General features: G+C 39.3%; 2 protein-coding genes across 6 annotated transcripts in view; one reads left to right on the top strand and one right to left on the bottom strand.

Annotated features, from left to right (window-relative positions):
- The window catches only part of PTPN21 (protein tyrosine phosphatase non-receptor type 21), a 45,497-nt gene extending 32,398 nt beyond the window's left edge, over positions 1 to 13,099 (top strand). For both annotated transcript variants that reach the window (XM_066188629.1, XM_066188628.1), the window contains 6 exons: positions 493 to 630; positions 2,971 to 3,192; positions 4,358 to 4,486; positions 4,799 to 5,033; positions 5,601 to 5,761; positions 6,588 to 13,099. In XM_066188629.1, coding sequence (XP_066044726.1) covers positions 493 to 630; positions 2,971 to 3,192; positions 4,358 to 4,486; positions 4,799 to 5,033; positions 5,601 to 5,761; positions 6,588 to 6,716 — 1,014 coding nt within the window. In that variant the 3' untranslated portion in view covers positions 6,717 to 13,099. The remainder of the gene's footprint in view (positions 1 to 492; positions 631 to 2,970; positions 3,193 to 4,357; positions 4,487 to 4,798; positions 5,034 to 5,600; positions 5,762 to 6,587) is intronic.
- A 5,095-nt stretch (positions 13,100 to 18,194) lies between these two features.
- Positions 18,195 to 25,825, bottom strand: part of SPATA7 (spermatogenesis associated 7) — a 35,703-nt gene continuing 28,072 nt past the window's right edge. For all 4 annotated transcript variants that reach the window (XM_066188624.1, XM_066188623.1, XM_066188625.1 and 1 more), the window contains 6 exons: positions 25,356 to 25,419; positions 24,825 to 24,895; positions 23,944 to 23,997; positions 22,607 to 22,684; positions 21,190 to 21,247; positions 18,195 to 20,829 (listed from right to left, as the gene is read on the bottom strand). In XM_066188624.1, coding sequence (XP_066044721.1) covers positions 20,353 to 20,829; positions 21,190 to 21,247; positions 22,607 to 22,684; positions 23,944 to 23,997; positions 24,825 to 24,895; positions 25,356 to 25,419 — 802 coding nt within the window. In that variant the 3' untranslated portion in view covers positions 18,195 to 20,352. The remainder of the gene's footprint in view (positions 20,830 to 21,189; positions 21,248 to 22,606; positions 22,685 to 23,943; positions 23,998 to 24,824; positions 24,896 to 25,355; positions 25,420 to 25,825) is intronic.

The raw sequence follows: 25,825 nt of genomic DNA, 5'->3' as shown, positions 1-25,825 counted from the left end.
GTGTGTTCATGTTTTGTGTGTCAAGTCTGTTGCAAACTTAGTAAACCACTTAACTATATCCACATATCTTAAAGGTATATGGTCGTTGCCTGATTATAGGGAAGAAGAGTGCCTGCAAACTGAATAGCCTAGTAATGAATCATTTTGCTGTATTTTTGGGTTTGGGAAGTGATCCCAGGTCTGTTCAAGAATGTTTATTATCCAAAGTTGCCACCTCATACCCTCAGTCATGCACTTTGTAGAGAACAATTGTCATTCTCATGCAGTTTCATTAACCTGTCTGGAATGAAGACAGACTTGTGTTAAGTCCTTGGAGGAATGTAGTCCCACCACCCTAATCTCTCACTGCAGTGCTTATCAAAGAAAAATGTCAGAGCTGTTCACAAAAGGGGATAGAGAAGTATCTTTTGCTTAGTTGAACTCATCTGGTCTCTGCTTTATAACTTCATCATATATTTAAAAATATTTACAAGTTTTAGCTTTCTTTTGCAGGGTATGAAAAAGAATAAAAATGATGGAAAAAAAATTGGGCCTCTGAAGCTAGCTGCCCTAAATGGACTGGCATTGACTAGAATGCCTCTGCCAGATGAGGGGAAGGAAGAATCAACAAGAGCAACAAATGATGAACGAGTATGTTCAAGTTTTTTAATGCTTGATTTACACTAGCAATTTTTCAAAAGTACATTATTATGAATGGTACATTTTATTGACTGTAAAATGCTTCGTATTAAGGCAACTCAAATGCTGGGAATAGAAACAAAATAAAAAGATTCCTGATTGACAAGTCATTGCCAGAAGTATTAGGTGTAACTCAGATTTTCCTTTATGACAGTGATTCAACTATAGTTTACCCTTTAAACAAACAGGAAGTGAATTAACTAGTACCTACTGATATATTTTTGTGCAACTCATCCTGCTTTCTTTCTTTATTTTGGCTTCACCAGAGTGAAAAGGTGTGGAAATTCTGAGTGGGAGATTGATTTTATTTGCAATTATTAGTAATTCATATGGTGTTTGGAGTAAGTCTTGCAGTTAAAATGCATCCCCAGATTACAAGTGCAGATTGTATTTCTCTGTTTTCTTCATGTAGAGCCCATAAAATATAGATGGAACTTGTTTGATATGCTGAAATTTTAAACTCAGCAAAAGATCAGTGAGAGGTCAGGTTCTAGAATTTGAGGATCATTCTTTGAGAAATATAAGACTCCATCAGCTTGTGTCAGGATAAAAAACATCAGTAAATATGCTTCGGCCTGTCTCATGTGTCATTAAATAAGTACGGGAAAGTGAAATACTGTCAATATTCAGGCTGTGACAGGCTGTGAAGAGCAGCGCTGCCATCACACATATGACCAGGGAGCAACTAGATACACCAAATTCTACAGAGATTACTGCCCATTCTGCAGCCAGTGGTCTCTATAGAATCTGATTCTGAGCATGGTTGGGCATCCTCAGCTGCAGGTGCCCTCTAGCTTAACTTTGTTTCTAGTCACTAGGTATCTAATCTAGGGATTAGAACCTGAGGGAAAAGCCCTGCTCTTATCAGCTGCATTTTAAATAAACAGACCAAGAAAATTAATTGCAAATCACTCAGTAAAAATTGTGTTGAACTACATATGCATCGCTTGAGATGCTAAGGGACAAAAATTAACACTGTGTTTCTGAGATACAGGTTTAGTACCTGTGTTGGTTATTTTCTCTTACCTACAGCTATCATCTCCTTCTGGACTGACCTTTACTGCATTCAGCTGTGTTTGTATTCAGCTAGCTCTGCCCAAAGCGTTGTGGCAAGGAAGAAACCATACAGTCAAGTTATGACAATGTCATGTCACTACACTTTCTCTTCAGGCAGTGTCATAGGGGTAGAATAAATACTGTGAAATGGGAGTAGTTCCTAAAACAGTTGAGGCAATGCAAAGTAGACATGTGATGTAAAAGGAAGTCAGGAGTACAGATATTTTAGAAGATAAGCTTTGTGTTGATTCAGTGCCTGGTTCATTGCTCAGCTTCATATTATTATCAGTTTAAATATGTGAATTTAGCTTAAAGACAATAAAGGAGGTTGTACGGTTGATGTAATGATGTGCAAATTGCATATGATGGAAGTTTACACCTTCCTCTGCTACATTTGGCATACTTACTTGATATAAGACACTTCTATGACCTGATACCACAGAGCAGTTGCTGTGGGAATCAGGGAACATGTGACATAGATGAAATTTTCTGGCTGAAATCTTACATATTATTCGTCCTTATTGTTGGCAAAGAGATGCAGAAATTCCAGAAGTGTCTTATGATTTCGAAACAACTTGGTTTCAAAAGAGTAAAGAGGAGGAGGGAGCAGTTTATTGAATAAAAAAGATTGAATTATACTATTAGAAAAAATTCTGGGTTTATACTTTAACTGCAGCAAATTTCTAAAGCAGCTTTCCTGCAAAATTTAGTTTTTCCTGCAAAATTTTAAAGCAAAATCTAGTTTTTCTCCATCCAAAAATATTAAGTTTGTGGGGGGTTTTATTATTATTTTCGGGGTTTTTTATTATTATAAGGTTAAAGGAAACCTTTCAAATGATGTCATCTAGCTGCTATATTGAGCAGGTGGATCAAAGGTATTTAAAGCAATATGCAGTATGGCATAGCTGTCTGGTTGGTCAATTTTTTTCTCCCCAGCTGGGCTGCCTTTACAGAAACTATGAAGTAATTTTTCCTTTACCAGCAGTATCCACATAAATCTTTGTGACCTAGTGAAGTATAACAGGCTGCTTAGTTTTCACTTGAACAAAATTCCTGCTGGTTAGGGTTGCCTCTAATTTGTTCTGGTATGTTTGTGGAAACATTATTAGCTGGAAAAGCAATGAAGAAGTATGTAGGAGAAGAAAATACATAACTTTTATCCTTCATGAGTTCTCTGTTAAGACAGGCTCACCTCAGCAGGTGACTTTGTGTGTTTGTGTGTGCTGTGTGTTGCAGTGCAGGGTCCTGGAGCAGCGGCTGGAGCAGGGGATGGTGTTCACCGAGTACGAGCGCGTGCAGAAGAAGAGGCTGATGGATGGCGAGTGCTCCATAGCTCGGCTGCCGGAGAATGCTGAGAGGAACCGCTTCCAGGACGTCCTTCCTTACGATGATACCAGGGTAGAGCTGGTCCCAACCAAAGAGAATAACACGGGTTACATCAATGCATCTCACATCAAGGTGAGAGAAATACTCTGGGAGAAAAACTTCCCAGTTAATGCGGTAACTAAAAATACATTCGACTATTGATTTTGGTTTGGTAAGATGAGTGACGACCCCTCTGTCTCTCTCCCTCTTACTTTTTTTTCTGCTCCAGAGGTTTCTTTGGGGAAAGCAGGAACCTGTTTTCCTAATCACCTAGAATAATGGAGGGTTAATTATTGGAGGGATCTTTGCATTTTGCTTTGGTGTTGATTTGATCTACTGTCTCCTTTCTGTGTTCCCTCTCTGGGGATTGCTGCTAACAGAAGGCATGTCAATTCTTCCCAGAGTTAAGGAGGCAAACAGGTTTAAAACAAATTGGGATCCTCTGCAATGACTATTTTTGAGATACAGTGACAATCACTGTTTTTTCTTTTTCTGTACTCTTAGACTATATCCACAATGGGCAGTAAGCTAGCTCCTAGCTTAAGCTTTTTTGGATGGTTAAAGGAACTGCCAGAGCCAGGGGGAAATTGGCTTTTTCAAAATCTTCAGCTGCCCTCTTTCCCCATCCTTAACTCTTTAAGCTCTGTTTAAAAAGAATTTGAAAGGTGACTTCAAGAACCTGGAAGGCAGTTCATTCATTTTTCAATACGTTTATCTGCTCTAAGGGCAAGTACAGTTGGCTTCATGCCTTCTTTTCTGTAAAGAATTGGGATTGTCAAAGCAGCACTTTTAGTTGTGTTACTGTCTTCTTTTAATAAATTTGTAGACATGGCATCATAGTTTTTCTGCTTCATTCACAAATGTTGACCCTTGTCAATCAAGAAAGTATTTTTTTTCAGGAAATAACAACCAGTACTGTAATAATATTTACAGCACCAGGGTATGAAAGCTTCTCTAAACCTGAATTTGCTAAAATACCTTAAATTCACAAAAGAGAAATACAATTTTGTTTTCTCAGTTTTACATGATGCTTATGATATAAAAGACATTTATTTAGCTTTGAACCTTTACAATTGTGTCTCTTCTGCATCTAATGTGACAAGGTGCAGCTAAAAAATGGGGCAGATATAACTCACAATGGGCTTCTACTTCTGTGGTGTTGCAGTATTTTTTCATTTTGTGCAACTTCAAATGTCTGACGTTAGAACTGGGGAGAGGGTTTTCAATAATTACTAATGTAGTATCTTTCTTTTTACAGATCTCTGTTGGTGGCATAGAGTGGGATTACATTGCCACACAGGGCCCTTTGCAGAATACGTGTCAGGATTTCTGGCAGATGATCTGGGAACAAGGGATTGCGATCATAGCTATGGTGACGGCAGAGGAAGTGAGTATAAATTGGGTCAGGTTTCTCCCAGAAATCCCACAATGATTTTTTTTAAACAATCTGTTGGAGGAAGGGGATCTTTGTTCCAACAGATAGACCAATCAAAGGTAAGTTTCTAGTGACCCCTTTCTGTCTTGATTTCCTTGGCAGAGAAATGAATTTGCAAACTCTCTGCTGGAAAGTTGGTTTCCTCAGTAAGAGGCTGTAACACGCTAGTACGACTTAGTTGAGGAGAGATGCAGTTGTTACTACAGAACATTAGTTGTATGAATGTTCTCGGGTTTCTTGTTAAGCAAGTGTTTTACTTTTAAGGAAAGCGGGAGAGAAAAAAGCTTCAGATACTGGCCACGTCTTGGTTCAAGACACAACACTGTGACATACGGAAGATTTAAGATTACCACGCGGTTCCGAACCGACTCAGGCTGCTATGCAACTACAGGTTTGAAGATTAAACATCTTCTCACAGGACAGGAGAGAACGGTTTGGCATTTGCAGTATACTGACTGGCCAGAGCATGGCTGTCCAGAAGATTTAAAGGGATTCTTATGTAAGTTGTATTTAATAGCTTTATTTTGGCATGTGGATTGTGGTGTTTTTTTAATACCTTCTAAGATGGCTGCTATATATGAAGTAACTTTTGATGAGTATGCCAAGCATTCCATTGTGAAAGGTTTCTTCACACCAGCAAGAGATACCGGATTATATTTTTTGCAGGAGATATATATATATATATCCTGCAAAAATATACCTGGCAGTTTATTAAAGTGACTCCTTCTGTCTCAAGCAAGTCATTTACCAGAAGTCCATATAGAATAAAACATAACTGCACCCCATACTACACATTTGAGTATGTTGCAGCAGTAGCAAGATGGCCACAAGCAATCTTTAGTAGGAATAGGGGAACAAGGCAAGGAAATCCTTACAATAGTTAGATGATCCTTATAGATCTGTATTGCTATGGTTGGGGTATAACTTGTGATTTATACAATGTATCATTTTCCTGTGGCATGTTGATTGTTAAATTACTGCTTTCTGTTGGTCATACAGCATAACAACATAGCTTATGGGGCTGCATCTCCCAAATTAACTGTTCTTATCTTGTTGAACTGAACAGCGTACTTGGAGGAGATCCAGTCAGTGCGGCGCCACACAAACAGCACAGCAGACCCTAAAAGCTCTAATCCTCCCCTGCTGGTGCACTGCAGTGCGGGTGTGGGACGGACTGGAGTGGTCATACTGGCAGAGATCATGATCGCCTGCTTGGAACACAATGAGGTGAGCTCTTTTTCTTGCTTGTGCTTTAAATGATGTCAGGTAATAGAAAGGTAAGTCACCTGCCTGAAATATGTTAGGGCTGTTCATCTGAGCAGCCGTTGGGAGAGGCCTTGCAGCTGTGCTTAAAATGACTCTTGGGAATTCAGCAGAATTAATAATCTTCCAGAGCTACCCACATGCACACCAGGCACTGGTATACTCATTTGGATTCTTGACTCCCTAAGATGCTGAATCATTGAGTGGAGCAAGTTATGCCTTAGGCCACTGAGCATATTTCAGGATTTCATCCTGACTTTACCGCTCCTTGCCTTAATTAGAATGGGTCATATTCAAGAACATGCTTTGTACCCAGTCTCTGTACTTGTTATTATTTCATTCCTAAGTGCAGTGTATTTGCAGTATCAGTCTCAGTAGAGGACAAAGTGGTAGTTTAATGCAATGAAATCAGTCCTATCAACTTCTAGCTAAAAATGGACAGCTGTAAAATGTTCATTAGTAATATAATATGTCAACTGAAACTCAACAAACACATTGTTTCATTGTGCATCCCTCTCCTAATACTGTGATAGACCTTTTCAGCCATTAGATTTGTGAAGGCCAATACCTCATGAGATTAACTTTACCATTATGCATGTTTCCCAGATGATCAGTGGTGTAGGGCAGTCCATACTGCAGGCATAGGCAATGAATTGTCAGAGCTGAAATCAGAACAGCTGTTTCTGTCCTTAGATCACTAAGGTACTGCTCTAAACCTTCTGCTGGGAAAGTGCAAGCCAGTTTCCTTGCTCACCAGTCACTTTTAATGTTTTTTTTTCTCTTCTTCCAGATGCTGGACATCCCACGAGTGCTGGATATGTTGAGGCAGCAGAGAATGATGATGGTGCAGACTCTTTCTCAGTACACTTTCGTCTATGGAGTTCTCATTCAGTTTCTCAAAAGTTCTAGACTTATCTAACCCCTGCCACTTCCTAAGAGACTCTGCAACAGTTTACAGAAAAAAATCAGAGTTGTCCAGACCTGCTCTCACTGGTGTTTTCTTCATATGATGAATCACAGAGTTACCATTTAGGGCTGCCATGTGACTGTTAAATGTGAGTCAGTGTAACAGTCCCTGCACAGCAGGATCTTTGCTGGGCTGAATTCTTCCCATGTTCAGCCACAGTCACATGAAGGAATGATTTTACTTGTACTGGTCTGTAGTACTTGCACACGTTCTTTAGAGTGGTGTTACTCTGAGCAAAATAAGAATCTTATGGAATGGAGGTATATAGTACAAATTTACTAACAGTATGTTTTGAAACATAATTGTTGACTGTGCAAAAGCTAAAATCTGTAGGTGCACATGGGGTCAGAAACCTGCCCCTTGGGAATGTCAAGGTCTTATGCAGTTTGATTCTGCTTTCAATTTTATATTTAGAACAATACATCTACATTTTGTAAAATAAACATTTGGTTTCCTCTGGTTTACTTTGAAAAATTAGCAGCTCTTAAATATTTCAAGCTGTTGCTTTAAGGACAGTTATTTTTATATTTGAGATTTTTAAATTAAAAAAAAAATGAACCACCACAACAGAAAGCTTTTTAAACGTAGAAATATTTTCAGAGGGGAAGACTGACAATGTTTGAACCAACTTTTCAAAAATCATGCAGAAAGTTCTAGGGAAGCTGATGGTAGTGAGTTGTAGTGCCATGTAATAGAACAGACAAGTGAAAGATAACGGTAACTGATAATAACTTTCATTTGAGAGGAGGCATGTTTACCTGCAACAGGCAGGGGAAAAGTACTTTAAGTATCTACGAGGTTATTGGAAACAAATGGATGAGAGAAAGTACATATTCAGTATTATTCATATATTTAGAGGACAGTTTGATTTTACTGGCTGAAATCAAAGTGGATGCAAATGTTTTAAGCACTTTTTTTTTGCTCTGTTATTTATGTAGCTAAATATAGAGTCTATAATCATGCATTGTTTCATTTGGTAATATACCATTACTAACCTGTTATTTTAAGAAGAGCTTTTTAAGTTGATGAAGTGAGAGAACCAAAACAGGAGCAGGAAGGTGCAGAGTGGTGAAGTGGAAATGATTGTATGAAACATAATGAAGGAGGTGTGGCAGCTATGATTGCTGGTTTACACAGTGCAAAGATGACCTTAAAAAAATGTTAATGTTCCCAGGCAAGAAAGCCAGTAAAGCACTGGAAGTTTCTGTAGACTCCCCCAGATTATTTTGTTAGTGCTAGAGCAGATTTTGCTGATGCTGTGCAGCGTTGCAATGAAGAACATTTGAGAACTTGCAGAAGTAGAGCTCTTAGAGGAAACACTGGGGGTGTGAGTAATTTTGTAGCTGTGTAGGTGGCTGAGTCAGTGGCTGTGGCATGGACCTAAAGGAGGCAGGTACAGCCTACTGTGGTTTCCATTTTGTCCCATTGGGCTGCTCAAATGACGATATCCCTAAATAATCCTCTGTGTTTTTCAGTGGGGACAGTGTGGTTTTAGCTGCCTTTCAAGATGCTGAGTTGAAAATCCCTATTCCAAACTGAGCTATAGTTTTTAGAGATCTGGTTTAATTAGAAAAAATGCTACAGTAGACCAGTCTGCAGGCATGGTTGTGTACATTTCCCTTGATACTGGCTTAGTGAAATGCAAGGAAACTAAAAATCAGGTTTATTAGTGCTGAAATTGTTATTTTTCTGATCTCTAACAAGGATTTGGAAACTATTAAACCACCTTCAAAACAATAGTTATGTCCCAAAACAAGAATTAAGAAGTATAAATAGGTTGCCTCAATTTTCTCTGTGATAAGCGGTTTCCATGAAGTTTTAACACATGGTTCGAATGACATTGTGCTAATATGTCATTTTATACAAAATACATTACTTTTAGGTACACAATATTGATCTAGTGCTTTTAGGTCTGCTTGGAAGCAGTCTGATTTGTTGTACTCTCAGTATCAGTTAGATTGAATATTTCAGACTAGGGAAAAGAAATGTGGTTCTTATATAAAATGCCTAGGAACGATTAATTGCCAAATCTAAAACTGGAAGTCCAGAGGAAACCGGCTACTGAAGACCGATTCTTTATATATAAACATTGCAAACATACCAGTCTGACATATCTATGTTGACAGAAGTACTGAAAGAAGCAAACATACTTAGCTGTTTGTATCATGCTGTGTTTTAAAAACATTGTTAATTTTTGCCACAGTTCACTTCTATCTGCAGAAATCTTTTTGAATGGGAGGGCAGGCTCTAAAGTGTAGCTTGTACCTTTTCCATTTCTAAGCTTTGCACTGTGATCTTCATAAACTGATAGAAGCAGTTTTAATGACATGATGGACAACCAGAACTTCAAGCATGATGGACAACTCAGAACTTCAGTTTCTGAGACAGAGCATCGGCTGCAAGGCATTAAAAGGAGCAGTCATAACAAGCTATTTAATCCAGTATTTATGGGATTATCTGAGGTGGGTGAGGAAATGTGTGTCTTTGGGCTTATTTTTTTGTTTAGCTGAAAGAAGTTGTGTTCACTTTTAGAGGTGGTTGTGCTCAAATGTGGTAGTCACAGTCTTGTTTTTTTAGTGTGACACTCCTCCCCTTCAGCTTCCAGTTCTGTCCATCAGCAGTCTGGTTTTGCAGCAATAGACTTGACCTTATTAGCCTTGACTTCATGTGAGTTTTTCTACTGAATACGGTAGGATTGCTTTTATTTGTAAGCATATGGCTCCAAGTGAGCATTAAAAATGAGCAGTTTCTCTTCTAGATACCAAATGAAATTAAACTTCACAACTTTCTTTTAAAAAAAAAGTTTTTTAAACCATTGTTTAGATTTTCAGTTAACTTATGAAATATAATTCAGTTTTTAGCACTTTTGTTCTGAGCCTTGAAAAGGGATGCATTTTTACATGTAGTTGTGCTGGGTGCTTCATGAAGTTTTGGATGTTATAAGAATATCCACTGTCCAAATCCACTCACAGTGTGAGTCGGAGGTGGATTTATTTGTCAAAAAGCTTAAAATTTCTCTAAAAGCCTGTCCAATTTTGCCAAATGTGCATCTGTTTTTATGGGGATGAAATCAGATGATTATGCAAGATTTGAACAGAGTTTGTTTAGTAAGAAAAGTTGTATGAAGAATTCTTGCAGCAAATGGCAAAGATAATGCTGATCTCTAGGGATGTCAGAGCTCTCAGGGACAAATAAAGGTGCTATATACTGCCAAGAGACAGATTTGGTGGTCTTTTGTTGACGAGGTAGGAGATGCTTTCTAGGATCAAATTATATGAAGAGACAGGAGAAGAACGTGCGAACTGTAGTAAGGACTTCTGCTGATTTGATTTCTTTCTTGGTTGCTCTGATGAGAGTTTTTTTTGGCCAGTGAATCTTTGTAGTCTTGGGCTAAAACCTCTTCTCTAAGAAGCTGAGTCAGAGCCCTGTCCGTTACAAAGAAGTCACTGACAGCTGGGCTAGGTTTAGACTGCAGGTCCCCCCTGGCCCTGTTGGGTGAGGAAGAAGCTCTGAGGTGCACAGGGGAGTTTTGCATAGCCTCTGCAGCCTGCACAGTAGTGCTCTCCTTTTCTACTGTCCCCCAGGAAGAGTAGGAAAAGTTTTATGCCTTAGTATTTCTCTCATTGGAATACCTTTTAGAAAAGTGAATAATAAAAGGACAGGGTGTGCTACGGTTTATTTGTAGAAATACATTTAATTCAAAGCAGGTGACCAATACAGTGTTCCTGTATCTCTATGAATGAAAAGCTGCTCTAAATTATCACCAACATGTAGAAAAAAAAGTAAAGTGCAGTAATAGCAAATAAAGGTAAAATAAATTTTTACTAAAGTGGAAAAGATTCTTGACATTTTATGTTCAGCTCCTCTTCTAATCCTGTGTAGCTCTTTTTGAAGTGGGCAACACTTGGAGCAATCTTCTCCAAAATAGCTCCTTTCAGTTTAATAAGTAAGACTGAGGCTGCTGCTCCTGCTGCATATTTTGTGTTGGAGCAGCTGTTAAAGTTGAGTGGCTCATAGGTTTTGATGGCTTCTGGACCAAACTTGGAAACTGCAGGGTTGTTAATCATAGCTGTGTAATGAGACCTCAGTTTTAATATCAATAGCATTACTTAATCCTTAGACTTAAAAACAACGAACGTATTACTCTATTTCAGTAGTTCAAATTAATCAATTTAAAAGAATCAGTGCTTCAGTTGCTGAGAACTTAGTGCATTAGTGTTTGAGGTTGGGGTTTTTTCTGATAGTGCAAAGTTGTGGAAGCCAGAGTCCAGCCCTGCAAGAGGCAAAATTCCTGCAGCTCTTCATGTTGCTGTAGGAATTAAAATGGGCTTGCTACCAATGAAAGCTTGAGCCCATGAAGCACGAATACCATGTCTGCTTTAAATTTAAATACAGATTACAAGAATTAACCAAAAGAATGCAGCAGGAATGTGCATGCAGGAAAGTACAGCATTCAAAAGAAAAGTAGATGAGAGGTCAAAAGAAATTTTCTTGTGCAAGTACAAAATTGTGGACATAGAGAGTGAGGATTTGAGGAGTGGCAGAAGGCATTTGGAGGAGGATTTGGAATGTTTTGTATCCAAAGTAGAGCTGCTAGTAGGGTTTGAGTCATATGGTATGTTTTTCATGGCATGGTAGGGTAAGTGAATATGTAGTCATAGGTGTTATTTTTACTGGCTTTTTAAAATGTGTTTTTTTAAACTCCAAATATTTTTTCAGAGGCTCTGTTATTTTTACATATTCTTCCTTTCCAAATGTATTGAATGCAATCTGTCAGCTCAATTTCTGTTTACTTATTAAAGGTCAGATTTTTCAAACCACAGTCTCTGGTTTTACAGATACAAAGGGCAGGGGGAATAGGCATACTTGCAATTTTGCAGTGATAATTTCTAATGGATGTAGGTAAGATGATTCAAAAGTCTAACTATGTTTTGAATGAAGCCAGGTGTTTACAGTTGGTATGAGTCGCACCAAGTTAAGGCTGGGCTAACAGTGACGCTCTTGAAATGTGGAATTTACCATGTGCTTAGAAGTTCTGATGCAGTGCAGCATTTGCCACACAGTGACATTAAAACAGTATAGTACTGTGCTAAGGTAAGGGGAAAACAGCTTAAACATTCACCTGCTGTTGCAAATGTGCCTGTAAAAAGAGAAGCTAAAAATAAATTCTTAGTACGATCTTGCTGGGGACCAGCTAACTTGGTGCACTCTGTTGGCATCACATGTTACATTAAGGTCTAACTGGACTGAATAAAAAGGATTTGTTAACTTAAATGAGCATTTCAAAAACTGTTGCTGAATAGCCTTTGGTTCTATTCTTTGCTATTTTCCACATCATGCTGCATTCAGTGGTGAAGAATAACCTCTAGTGTGTTTGTTTTGTTGAAGTGTATTCTTCAACTCTACTTAAGGAATGAAGATAGAAATCAAATGTAAAGAATCTAATGAACAGAGTTTACAACAGATCAAACCTGTGGCAAGTCAAAAGTCTGTAGATATTGTAATGTTCTTTTGGTTCAGATATGCAGCAATCAAAACTACCAAATTATTAATTTTTTGAGCACAGTTTCAGAAGGTGCCTAACTTTTATAAAGGGAATTAAATGCTGTTTTTCCATTTGGAAATATTTAGGTAAATTTAGGAAACTTTCTTTTCATATACTTCAAAGACATTACAAATGCCATTAATTTTTAGAATGGTAGGAAATTTGATGGAGAAACCCACTGTAAAATTATCCAGTCTGTTACCTTGCTAATCCTGGATAATTCTGACAGACAAGGTGTGTATGCTCTTTACAAAGATACTTGCTTAAATTGCTTTGAAATACCCAACTTATCTGTGCTCTTTGTGGCTTTTCTGGGGGCACTTGGATGGAAATTTAAAAGGCTTTACCTGGCAAATCAGCAAGTATGTACACTCCTGCACACTGCTGAAACCTCCTGGTTCATTAAAAGCAAACAGGTGTTTGAAAACCTATCGGCAGTTTTGTGGGATTGAGTCCTTAGTGTCAGAGGAGCACAGGATCTGGCTCCATTTTCTACAGTTTTCAGTTGAGCCAGTATGCAAGGATTTAAATGGGGCTTTGTTTAAAAGTAGCAAACATGAAGTATTATTTTCTAGTACTAAGCTAGTGGTTAACATGTCTGTTTTTTGCTGTCTTGCCACCAATACTGTAAAAATGTATAATCAAACCAGCTTTAATTCTTGTAAAACTGAAATTGGTTTGTAAAACAATGTATAAATTGTGTTTCATAGACAGAAAAGCTTGTATTACTGAATGTAATATATGTGAAATGAATATATTATAGTCTATTTTTGCCATGGAAATAAATATTTGAAGCAATTATGGGTTTTTGTTGTTCCATTATTAAAGGAAAAACCCAAGAACTTACTGTTCATGTGTGGTCCTAGGCTGAGACTTTGCCTACAGTTCACAAAGGTGTGATACTTCTTCTAATGTGCTGCAAGTACTGGGTAAAAAACCTGTGCTGCAAGTACTAATTGGTGTCATCTTTGTGGCAGGAAAATCTTGTGCCTGCTGCCATGTCGTAATTTTTCACGTTTTGCATTTTCTAAAGCTGTTTTTGGTACTGAACTTACAGTTTCCCTCCAACATTTAACTGTAGGAGGGATTACAAACTTCTGAAAGTTGGAGAACCCTTTTGTAAAAGCATGTGAGAGAAGAAACAGTTGATTGTATGGTTACCATCACTGGAGCTGCTGCCAACAGCTAGCACTGAAGTTATTTTCATTCTAGAATTGACACTGAGTTAAAAAGGGAGGTAATGCAACAGGTTGTTCTACACACAAGAATTGCACACTGGGCATTATAGTTTCACACTGGACAATTGCATTTCCCTTGTCTTTGCTAAATGTCTAGAGTGTTGTCCACCTCTCTACATCTGAAACAGGCAGGCTTTTAACCAAGTTTTTGCCTTCTAGGTGCACTCAGTTTGAAGGCATTCATCAGCTTAAGGTAAGACAGTTACATACTATAGATACATCTGTACTTGTCTGATCAGTTCCCAAGTCCTGGGGAATGTCCTGTGCAATGTTCTGTGTGACCAAAGCTCTTTTATTAGACATGGTTTCAAAATCAGAAGAGGAAAATGGGACTTCCTGGGACCAGAGGTTCATGGTAAAGTATTCAGCAGTTTTGATCCCACTTATTATTTATACTGGTTTTAGACCTCTGGCATAGTTATCTTCAGAAACCTAAATTTCCTCTAAATCCAAATGGTTTTAAACTGCAGCTATTATTTTCCAGCCAATGTAAAATCCCCATTAGAGACTTCTGGTACCCAGAGCTGGCTGACAGGGTTGTGACTTGATGCTTGGATTTGGCACATCTGGCCAGAAGCTTTCTTGGGCAACAGCCCCAGGACTTGGTACACTGGAGCTGATGAGAGAAGTTTCTAGCTCAACCAGAACAGCAACAGGAATCCAAATGACAGGTATCAGATGCAGTAGCTTTGATGCACTGCAAAAAAACTCGATCTACCCAAAATAAGGAGCATTGCTGAGTGTATGCACTCCCTGCAGTCAGAGCAAATTAGTCCTTAGTGCCATGGTGTTAGGATGGTGAGTTTAGGATTTTCAGTTCATATATGCCATCAAGCTGGAAGTAAAATGCTCTGTTTGAGTCTGTTTTCAGGACAAAAGGTCAGCCTTATCCCTCTGCACAGTGCTGATGTTTAAGTAATGACAAATAAGCAGAACTGAGGGTAATAGACATTGTGGAAATGTTGCACAAATATTACAGGTTGAATTTCCTGATATTTGGGAACGTTTCTTTGGCCACAGGGTGGCCCATCCTACCACTCACCTGCCCTTCAGCTTTGTTACTGGAGTGTACCTGAGACTGCACCACAGTGTTTCATGGCAGGGCTGTGCTCTCACCTGCCAGCTGCTTCCTCAGGTAAAGGGAGGAATGAGGAGCTGGCTGGGGAGACGTGCCCAAGGATCCTTTGGGGAGATCTGTTAGCACCATAAAGTGCATTGAACAAAGACTCTAAGATGTTCAAATAGGGAGGAGGAGCCATGGAGAAAACATATCCTATGGAAAGCCATAGCAAGGGCCTTTAATGACTGATGTATAGCCTGAAACTCCCTGTAAAGACTAAAAACTGTCAGGGTGGGATGGGAGTAGCCATTATGCAAGGTTGTGTCTGGGGAGGGGAAAACCAAGATGAAAGTTTCATCAGCTCTTACAATCCATTGTTAGATGGTTGTGCCCAGCTTTTGGGAAGCCTCATAGCCAGCTTTCAAAACTGTGCTGTGTCATGCTGGTTTCACTTGTGTCAAACGCTGGGGAAAAGCAGAGTGCCAAATGCCTCTGAGCTGAATTTCTGATTGGAGAGGCCACACCTCTGAGGTCCTGCAAGGAATTCTCAGGCTGACAGGAGAGCTGATGGCCTTTAACACGTTGCTTCACTTCTTTGGCATGTGAGCATGCTTATGAGTGAGAGAAATGGATATGGGAAGAGCTGGGGTCACCTCATAGTTGTGTTACTCATCTGGAACCAGTCTCTGGCTGCTGTGAGATGTAAGATATGCTGCAGCCTTGACACAGATACTGTAAGGGGAATCCTACGGGCTTGCTGAATTCTTGGGATAACTGCAGAGAGCTCTGCACCTCGTGCTACAGATCACGCTGCCTGTCCTCTACGAGAATGGGACAGCGCAGCTCTGTTGCCTGCCAGCCTGAGGCCCTGCCCGAATTTCTCAGGTTTCAGAGGCCTCCCTACTCCATTTATGTAGCCTTTCCTTGCCCTTCTCAAGGTCTGATTTCATTCCCCCAATGTGGCAGGGCTGGAAGGATTGCAGGGGAACCTGTGTGTGCTGAAGCCTGTGATCTACAAGAGCAGCAAGGGCACAGCAGCAGCAGCAGCCTGTGTTGGTGTCCTGTGGGGATGCCTGGCATTCCTCCAGCCCCAAACATGGTGTTGGGTTGAGAGCCTACATTTTTGCAGGCCAGTGTCATGGTTTCAGAGATGAATGCAAGTGAAGTTTTGTGTGTTGTCACCTGGCTGTCAGGGACACCTCCTGCCCTTTGCTGTCAGCTGGAATTAGCTCAGTGGGTGAGTTAAAAGGTACCATTAGGAACCTAGCTGCTCTGGAGACTGTCTACAGAGAAGAGAAAGTCCCATGCCCACTAGACACTTCATTCTTAATTTTGGTACCCTTCACCTGAATTAACAATTCCTGTTGCTACTCCTTAACTGGATGACACCCTGGAGTCCTCCTAGGCTTTCTTTAAGGTGGCTGAAATGGAGATGAGCTATGGGTGCTCTACAGCTCAGCTGAGTTGTCACACCAGTGGTTACTGCTGATTCTTCTTATCCCTTCCCAGCGATGCTTTATCCCTGACATGCTCAGCTTCTGCTGGCCCATGACCAGCTACAGGTTTTGAAACTGGATCCCTTGACTGGCTGTGACCTGTGCTGGGGCAATGGCTGGGGCAGATTAATTTAATGCTCACCTGTTTGCATATCACTTGCTATACTACTGGAATGCAAACTGAAGGTGGTTGTTTCTGAAAGAAGCAGATTTCACTAAAGCACACAGGAAGATTGGACAGCTTGTATGTGGTTTGGTTGTTTTGGAGAGTGAGAGATGATTTTTGTTAAAACTGCTGTTTGCTGTTCTGTTCCTTGTAATCTGTGTACATACCAGGTGTCAGCTCTTGAGAACACCAGGTTAAGTGCCTGCGAAGTGCCAGAAAAAAAGCTTGATGGTCTTGGAGACATCACACAGCTGCAGTGCCCTGCACTTATCAATATATGCTCCTGTCTTGGGTGGTCAGAAATCAGAGTGGGATACTAGACTTCTCCAAAGCTTTCTGAAGTAGACCTTGAGTTCCAATTTTGTGGGTTTTTTTCCCTTTGCATAAACTTTTAGGTCTCAAATACAAGTGCTATGATACAAAGGTGGAAAAATTGAGGGAGCTCTAAAATACATTTGAAGGCCAATGTTAACAAATGGCACCTAAATCTCTACTCTGCACCTGTGCTCTACCCAATAATAGGTCTCACCATTTTTCAGAAGATGAAATCAGTAACAATTTCCCTTTTGCCAGTCCTTTCTTCCTGTATTCTCTTTAACATTCATTTTCCATTGCTATTTCTACTTATCCCAGGCTGTGGCCTGGGGCTGTTGCCTCTCCCAGGTTCTCAGACACAGGAACAGTAGCTGTGCACTAAAGGGCATTATTAGAATGTCTTGTTGGTTAGAAACTGTGCTGTCACCACAACAGAACAGCCTGCCTGAGGGGCTACAAATGAAACTCCTGGGCTTAATTTTTATTTATGCTGATGTTCTAGTTCTCTTACTCATAAAAGTTGCACAAAACACTGGTGAGGAAAAAGTAGCCCTTTTTTCTCCGCTGTCTGATGGAACCCTTTGTACCTGAATCATGAAATGCTGTCAGTTGAGCTGCATCATAACTACTCTTGCATAGCTGTAAATGATGAAGTGTATAGAAATGCAGAGAAACAAGGTCATAAAGTCATTCTACAGCTAAGTCTAAACGAAAACTCTCTAAGAGCTTTAGACACTGTGTGAATCAAGAATAAAAGGATGGCTTGAAGGTGGTTTTCTGGTCATCCCCTAAGACATGTAAGCACCTTTTTCTTTGATCCCATTAATCTTTACTTCAAATGACTGAAAGCCCCACTCTGCTTTGAAAATAAACAGAATCCCACCTTTGAAAAAAAGAGCAGTGATGACAAAACTGTAGCTTTAAAGATAAGAGGCCGTTTTGTTAGAGAAGTAACACCAGCAGGCTTATGTCTATTTGAAAAATACATTGTGGTGTATGTACTCATGGCCCACATGAATCTGGGCAGAAAAAAGTCTTTATGTTGCAGATCAGCACCGCTGACTGCTCCTAAGTTTGCTACATCTGAAGGACTCAGGTATGTAATGGTGTGTGACTGCCTTGTTCTGCTACTGCTTGCACCAAGACTCGAGTATAACACAAAGTAAAATGTAATGAGAGAAAAAAATTCAACCCCAACCAACACCCTTAGGAAAAAATCCCCAAACCTTGCAGTGTTGATTAATCTTATCAGTGATGTGGGTCAAGCTTGCACATCAAGGTCTTCAAACAACTTACATTTTAAGTACTACCTTAAAGTAAACGTGAATAGAAGAGTCTTAAGTCCAAGGCAGCCTGAATTTGCTCTTGGATCTGCAGATAAACTTATTTTATATATGCAACATTTATCTAGAATGTTTTTTCCCCACCATCTGATAGGAGTGCCTGTACAGTGAGAGAAACCAGTTCTGTGGACTGGACTGACTGCTCCAGTTACTGGATACTGGGGTGTGTGATTCTCTGGTTCTTTACCAGACATTTCACTGTGGATCCAATAAATGTTCACACTTATGGTTTAGGCAGACAGGTACTTTCTTTGTAAAAAGTCTGTTTTAATCAATATATTTCCTCTTTTAAGTTGCATCTATCCAGAAAAAAATGTCAGTGATGATGAGAAAGTTCATCAACAGGAAATACGGTCAAGGAACTGTTTTTATTTATTTTTGTGTTCCGTGTATTACAGGAAATGAGTATGTCATTACTCGTGCCTTTCTGTGAGGTTCACTGCTGTGGTGTTTTCCTACATTATTTTTTTATTTACAGAATTTGACAGTGAAATTCTTATTCTTTAATCAGACTCATGTTGACAAGAAGCCAAAGTTTGCTGAGTGACATTTTTTTACGATGTACAAGTCACATGTGTAGAGAGAGGTAGGGAAAAATCCCCCTAAATTCCCATTACTGACCAAGAATGGAGAACTTGGAATGGAGGGCCCCAAGAGTGGGTGAAGTCCTGTGTGAGGAGAAAAGAGGCTTTATACTTGGATACGTCTAACCACGCTCCTTAGTTTTCAAAACAGTCCCTCTGTGTCAGAATTCTTCGTAAAATAGAAACAATTTCCTAGGGCATCCCTTCTGTTCAGCTCTCTGGGGTAAGGAATAGAGAGGAAGTTTCCTTGAGGATGGGAGAAGGTCTGTGATTACTTGTGATTGAGGACAAAACCTCCCTGCATGGTACTGACTCAGATCTGTGGCCACATCTTTTTAACAAGACAAGCTCTCAGGGGGAGATGAAGAAGATCTCACATTATCTCAGTTGCTTTTCAGTGAGCCAGAGAACTCATGCTGCAGGCCAGATTTACAAGGCAGTCAACTAAGTGGGGCAGATGAAAGGCTGGTGCCCATCATGTACATGGCTAAAATGAATTCTGGTTTCCTGTCATTGTCAGCAAGTGCAATTTATTACTGTGGACAAGGCACCCAGGAAAGTGCCCTCTGCTTTCTTTGGGAATCATGTTCTGCACTGCAGTGCTGTGATTGTGCCAGACATGTTTTTCTCTGACTGGCTTCCTTTAGCTGTTTTTTGACATTTCTTTTTTGTCTGAAAGTTTACACTTCACAAGTGAAGCAGTGGTGTGTGTCTATAGGAGCTACTTGAAGCTGCAATGGGTCCTCTGGCTGACGGAGGCACAGACTTTGGTCAATGCCCACGAGGTGCAGGTGATGCAGCTGGTGGCAGCTGTTATGTAAGAACTAGTACAACTTGGGATTGTCCTTGGAGGAAGAAGGTTAAAAACTGACCCTTGGAGATATTAGGGGACAGACTTTATCCAGGTTCCTAAGCCTTCTCCTAGTTCCTTACCTAAGCAAGACAATGTAACCTGCCAACATTTCCTCAGAACCTGTTGAGCTCATTCGGCACCAACGGGACTGTCAGGCAACAGCTGTACTCTGATTAAACAATGACATTGGGGTGGATTTCATGCAATGCATGTGCTAACTTCAATTTAAACTTTTACCACAAAATACACCACCTCTTTTCCATTTGCTGTACAAGGTGCCTGAAGTGTCTTCCAGATACTCCTAGTCATCAAACAGTAAGCAACTCAATCCTTTTCCAAAACCAAAGCCTGATGCAGAATGCTATGCCACAGCTGTCATCAGTGCAAGAAATCGAACTTAGCAGTCTCATTCCTTTAAGAATTGAAAATAAAAAACTACATTAATCTACATAGATCTGTTAAACGTTGGATTTCCTTCTTGTGAAATAGTTTGATTTTCCATTTGTGGGCTTCTGAGAGTGGTAACATAGTACACTACATGGTGGAACTATTTGTCCATTCTGGAAGAGGACATTGTTTGATGTTACATTTATGTTAAGTTGTTGAATTCTTGTAGACTACAAAATCTCAGATCTTTATAGCAGGACTACAACTCCACTATCAATTAATTTATTTAAAAGAATAAATATTTCATAACTTATTACAGCTCTAAAAATATAAATCTAATTTTAATATTCTCAAGTTTGTTTTGAGTTATACAATTACAGGCAAAATATACTAAATTCTTCTGATAACTAACTTTTTATCCTTTAAGGTCTTAGTTGATACAGAGATTAATGCCTAATTAATTGCATCCTGCTAGAGAGATCTTAGTAGACTTAAACAGAAATAACTAAAAATAAACCAAACAATTTACTACTGGTTGACAAATGGCAGTTCACCACAGAAGGAGCTCTATCACTGTTGAACAGGTAAGTTTTGGTTACTATTATAAACAGCTATGTGCAAGGTGAAGGTCTGCGAAGTTTTCCTCAAGTTCTTCAAGTTCCTTTCTGACTCCCAAATCACTGTCACAAGCAATCAAGTTTAAAGCTGCCTCACAGGTGTGTGAAGTGTCTGGGTGTTCTTCAAATTCCACACCACGGCACTCAGACTCTGTCGCAGCATCCATAACTTCTGTGGTATCTTCTGAAGAGTCCTCCCTGCTTGGTGTCTCCGTTCTCCTTTCGCTCGATAACAGTGATTCACGTTTGTTTGGTTCCTTAAATGACAAGTCCTCAAGGAATTCTACACTTTTTGCAGCTTTCCTTGGCCTGTGACCTCTCCTGGTTAAGTTGAGCTCTTCTGTTGCATCCTCCTCCTGCAGACCCAAGGCTTCCTGGCCTGCATGGATTAATTCTGTCTCGCCATCCTGGCAACAGCCGAGCTCTGATTTCAGCACATCCAACATCTGGCGCATTCTGCCCTAAGGGGTGAAGGAAGGAAAGGATGACACTTCTCCAGCCCCACGGCACCTGAGCACAGCTCAGTCTCAGGACTTAACTCTGAGAGAAGGAAAGGGATGCTGCTTGCAATCAAGTGACTAAATTAAACACTGAGTGTCACCAAACTGAATTGACTGTTGTACATTCTTTGTCACTGTACCTGTGACTCCTGATCTGCCACAATCCATGAGTGAGCAAATCTCGTTTATGGAGAGAGAGAGAGAGGGTCCCCACGGAGTATTCTAGTTACCTTTATCCTCAAATGTATCAGTGCACTTGCCCTGCTCTTTGGAAACCTCACCTAAATCACATGCAGAGACTATTATAAGGGCAGCACATACCTCATCAAGGCAGTTCTTATTTTCTTCTATATGGCACTCAAACAGTTCATCCAGAACCCTACAAATAAAAAAAATCAAATTATTTCACAGAAGGAAAACCAACTTTTACCAGATGCACATAACCTAATGTCTAGGTTTTTATTTCCATTTCTTAGCTGAATGGCACCTCTAAGACTGTTTCCATTCCACTCTGTCACCAAGAGGGCTACCTGTAGTCAGAAACCCACTGGACACATGCTCAGCAGGCAGACCTCACCAGGCTGTGGGCAGAATATGGCCATCATGGGGTGACTGGTAGCACAACTATCTGTGTGCTTAGTCTCTTGGGCCCATGTGCTGGGAGAAAACAACAATCCAGTGGTGATTCTACTGGCATGCTGAAGTGTCCGAAATCTCTTGGATTTGCTCACTAGTACCATAGTGGCTGCTCTATACAAGAATAAATAACGAGAAATAAAATCCAGCTTTAGTAAAAAAAATCCACAGGGAAGTCCTCAGTCCTGAGAGCTCTCTTTCATTTCTTAGGCTGAATGAGAAAAAAAATTCTGTAAAGAAAGTGTTCTGTGACAACTAAAGTACATAGTCACTGGAACAGAATTCCAGAAAGTCAGGTGAATTTAACCTAGCTTGTATGAGAAATTATTAAAAAAAATGCAAGAAGGGTTCTAATGGAAGAAAACATTACTGTAAAAGAGCCAGGGGGAGACTGCTCTCAACATTTCTTGAAGATTTTTTTTTTTTTTACTTGGTGTATTTAGTATTCTTATTGACAGCCTTGACATAGGAAGAAAAAAATAAGAGAGCATAGATTAGGAAAAACAGCAGGGAACATTATCAGCTCAGAAGATGATCAGAATATTATGAAATTAAGACTGCTTTGAATGCAGAAGTTCAAAACTGGGTTAAGATTCTGTATACATATTCTGTGCATGGCATAAACTGACAGTTCTTTATTAGAAAGAACCAGTATCATATTGAAAAAAAATCTGATTTAGCACTAGTGAACTTTTATCTCAAAGAGAATGTAACCCATGTTGAAGACTGAATTCATACTGGAACAGGAAAAAGTACAGAAGTACAAAAGGACTTGTTGTGTAAAAGATTAGTAACTCAGTTTATTTACCAAAACAAATATTGCAGACTAAAATGAGTTCTTAGTATTATTCCCCCTAGGGTTCCAGATCAGTTTTTAACAGAAGCTTTTATCTCTTGGTACATAGCAGCAGATCTAAGTTAATGATCCAAAGGTATTTCCTAGTTCCCCTTTCCTACATAAAGCAAAAAAGAAGAGGAAACAAAACAAAAGCAAGGGCTAACTGTGTGTACGTGTGTATAAAGAAATCATTAGTAATCACTACTTCCCTCACTTACGGGTTTCTGGCATAGCATTACAAAATTGAAAACAACTGTAACCTACCTGTTAGAAAATATCCCAAGTCTAAGAATTTCATTTGTTACATCTTCAATGAAATTTAAATACAAAAGCTCCTCTTCTCTGCAGGGAGAATAGAAACCCCAGTGTTAAATGCTTTACCATACAAATGGTACCATACATATGACATATTTTAGTAGGTTTAATCACCCTCATGGGAAAGGCCATTATGAAAATTTCATAGTTCTTGTATCAGCAGTTATTTTCCACAAAAGGTAAGGCTATCACAACAAACTAAGCTTTTCCTTCAATCTGGATAATAAGAAAAAACTGCAAAATATGAGACTGTTAGAACAGTGGGCACGGTGTTTTGTCCTTATGCTAACTTTTTGTTGTGGTATAAATTAGCACAGAGATCCCAAGCAAGGAATCAGTGAATTTTGGCAAGCATTCAGAACCTGCACTGCACTCAAGAAAGGGGAGCTAATTGGGAAGAAAGCGTACAACTGCAGTTTGAGGCTCTGTATAAAAGCTTCCAAGGGAGCTTCTAGAGAACTTGACTGCAGCTGAAAATTGCTGTTCCTAAATGGAAGCTGAGAAGGATTTAACTGCTCATTTGGCAGCATCCACTCATTTCAACATATCTCCTTCATGTACAAAATCTTGTTAGTGTGAGATGTGTCTTTCACCTCTTATCTCTATTTTAATAACTCTAAAAGAGTTGTTGATGCCAATGACTCTAAATTGGACACTCTCCTGGAGAGTGCTTGAAAGACAACAGGAAAGAAAACCTCAAAAGGAAATATTTCTAAGTCTCCCAAAGCATCCAATCAAACTCCACTGAGTCATTCTCCAGTCTTAATAAACAGAAAATAAAAAATGAAATACATCTTGCATGATTTTCATTACACAAAATTTGATCATCCCTAAAGTTTAAAATTTTGGTTCCCTCTATGGTCAAGAAAGTTACCTACAGCAGTATTTGAGACCTCTATTATAAGCATTAAGTTAGGCAAACACAAGCCTGTCCTAAACAAAAGAATTAAATGACTTTTCCAAGGCCACTTGATGAAGCATTAGTAGTGTTTCTGAATATAACAGAAAACTCTTAATTTTCATCAAATTTCAGTGCAGAAATGTGGTAAGAATGCCTTTCATTTTGGTGTTTCATTTGCCAATATTTGCTTCAGAGATTACAGACCTAAAAAGAAATGGAAACAAACTATAGGCACTGTACAATCTTCTGAAGTTATAATGAATTTTCTTCATTTTTAGATTCACATAATTTTTTTACATATTATACGTTTCAATTTCATCACTTTTGAGGAAAGTTTCTAGTTTGATCTTGTAAATGAGCAGAAAAATGGTTTAAGCATACTTACTCAGCATTGACAGTCCTCCCTGGTGAACACTTCTGAGCACAGCCTGATGTCTCTCTAATCAGAAAATCAGAGGGCAAGAAAAAGAACAACATTCTAAACCCCTTTTATACCACCTTGCATGTAATTTTCTTCTGGAGCCTTGGAGTGCCATTATACTATTTCCTTTACTAAAAAATCCCACCATAACACCCCTAAACCCTGCTCCAGTAGCCAAACCCCCTGCTAGCACTGAAACATGAAAGACTATGGTTCAAGAGTATTACACTACCTCACTTGATGCAGTGCTCAGAAGACCTTGGTGCTACTGCAGATGCTATTCAATCTCTGTTAGCCGTAAGAATGCTTTTTAAACTCAGAGTACATTTTTTTTCCTCAGATAAAAATGCCTTTGTATGAAAAGGCCAGAGAGCAAATCAGCGAGTCATGCATGGCACTTAGGTCAGCAATGAGGAGAATCAGCTCGGAGCCCTTGGGTTCTGGCCTCATTTCCAACACTGCTCTTGTATTGTAGCAATCCCAGTATTAAGTTTTCAGAAAAAGATGTGGGAAATGTTCCTGTAATGTAGTGTTTAGTTATAGTACTATATAGTCTGTGAGCTCAGATGTACAGAACTAACAACTGTATTAGTATGTCATCATTCAATTCTGACAAAAATACTCATATATTTCACAGCTCTCTTTCTTAATTGGCTTCCCAGTAGAACTTATCACAAGAAAATAATGAATTTTGAAGTTGGGAAAGACCATTGATATAAAAACCCAACGAAAGTCCTGTGAGAAGATGACTTATAAATAGAAATGCTAGTGAAGACTTATGGCCTAAAGACCAGCTGTACAAAAAGGAGCATTTCAAATATTCCCTCCTGCTGTAAATCAGGCACCTTAGGCTGGAGCATTGACAGCCATCTATTTCTCTCTCAGGCTCATCGCAAGCACATCCTTCATCTTCAGCCTACAACACAGAAATAAAAATCTTTATTATCAGTGCAAATACGCAGCAAATTTTACCATTAAAATGAATCCAGCAACTCTCTGTGATTAAGCAACCCCAGAAATTACATGTCTTTTCTGAGAAACTCTGGGTAAACAGATAAAAAGGACACCTTCTTCTGCTGGAAAGTTATAAACCAATTATCTATGACCTTAGCAGACATTTGATATTGCACTTACAGAAGCAAACAAACAAACAAATTTAAAGAGATCTCTTCATGTGCCTCAGTTGTTTTTTCTTATAGTTTCCACTGGAAGTTCTGAAATTCTCTCTCCTCTATGGAACATTCATGTCACGGCAATAGAGAGAAGAACACCTAAATCAGCTGTTCACTGCTGTGGCAGTGATGAAGTGTATTGCCCCACAGTGATGGTGGCCTGTGTGGGAAGAGTACCCAGATGACTGATAGATGCATTATTACCTTTGATGTGATCTTCTGTTCACTCGTAACTTTTCTCACATATACTTTGTCTCCAGATGGAAAGCTACAAAATTGAGAGAGGTATTAGATTTCCAAGTAGACTACTTCCAAAATATGCAGGATGAGAATGCCAGTGCCACTGTGGAAATGTCTCATTGGCCTGAACAGAATGTAGTACTGAACAGTTCAGAAAATTTCTGCCAGACACACAGGTGATCCAAATTAATTATTTGGCTGCATATTAGCAGGGGATAACTATTTTTTTCAAAATAATTGTTCAGAATTAAGAATGGAGATGATCCTAAAATTAAAAGTGCACCAGGAAAATAGACAACCTACAGCCAGAAAATCAACAGTTGCAATACAAAGCCAAAGCTATCATAATTCCAGTCTTAGGAAATCCCTAATTTATTCTACGACAAAACTGGAGTTGGACATGCAGGTACGGAGAACACATAACGGAGATTTCC

This window comes from Chamaea fasciata, unplaced genomic scaffold (assembly GCF_029207755.1).
Source record: "Chamaea fasciata isolate MVZ Bird 193981 ecotype frontalis unplaced genomic scaffold, bChaFas1.0.hap1 SCAF_7, whole genome shotgun sequence".
Classification (NCBI taxonomy): domain Eukaryota; kingdom Metazoa; phylum Chordata; class Aves; order Passeriformes; family Sylviidae; genus Chamaea; species Chamaea fasciata.
This window is presented reverse-complemented; position numbering and strand designations above follow the sequence as displayed.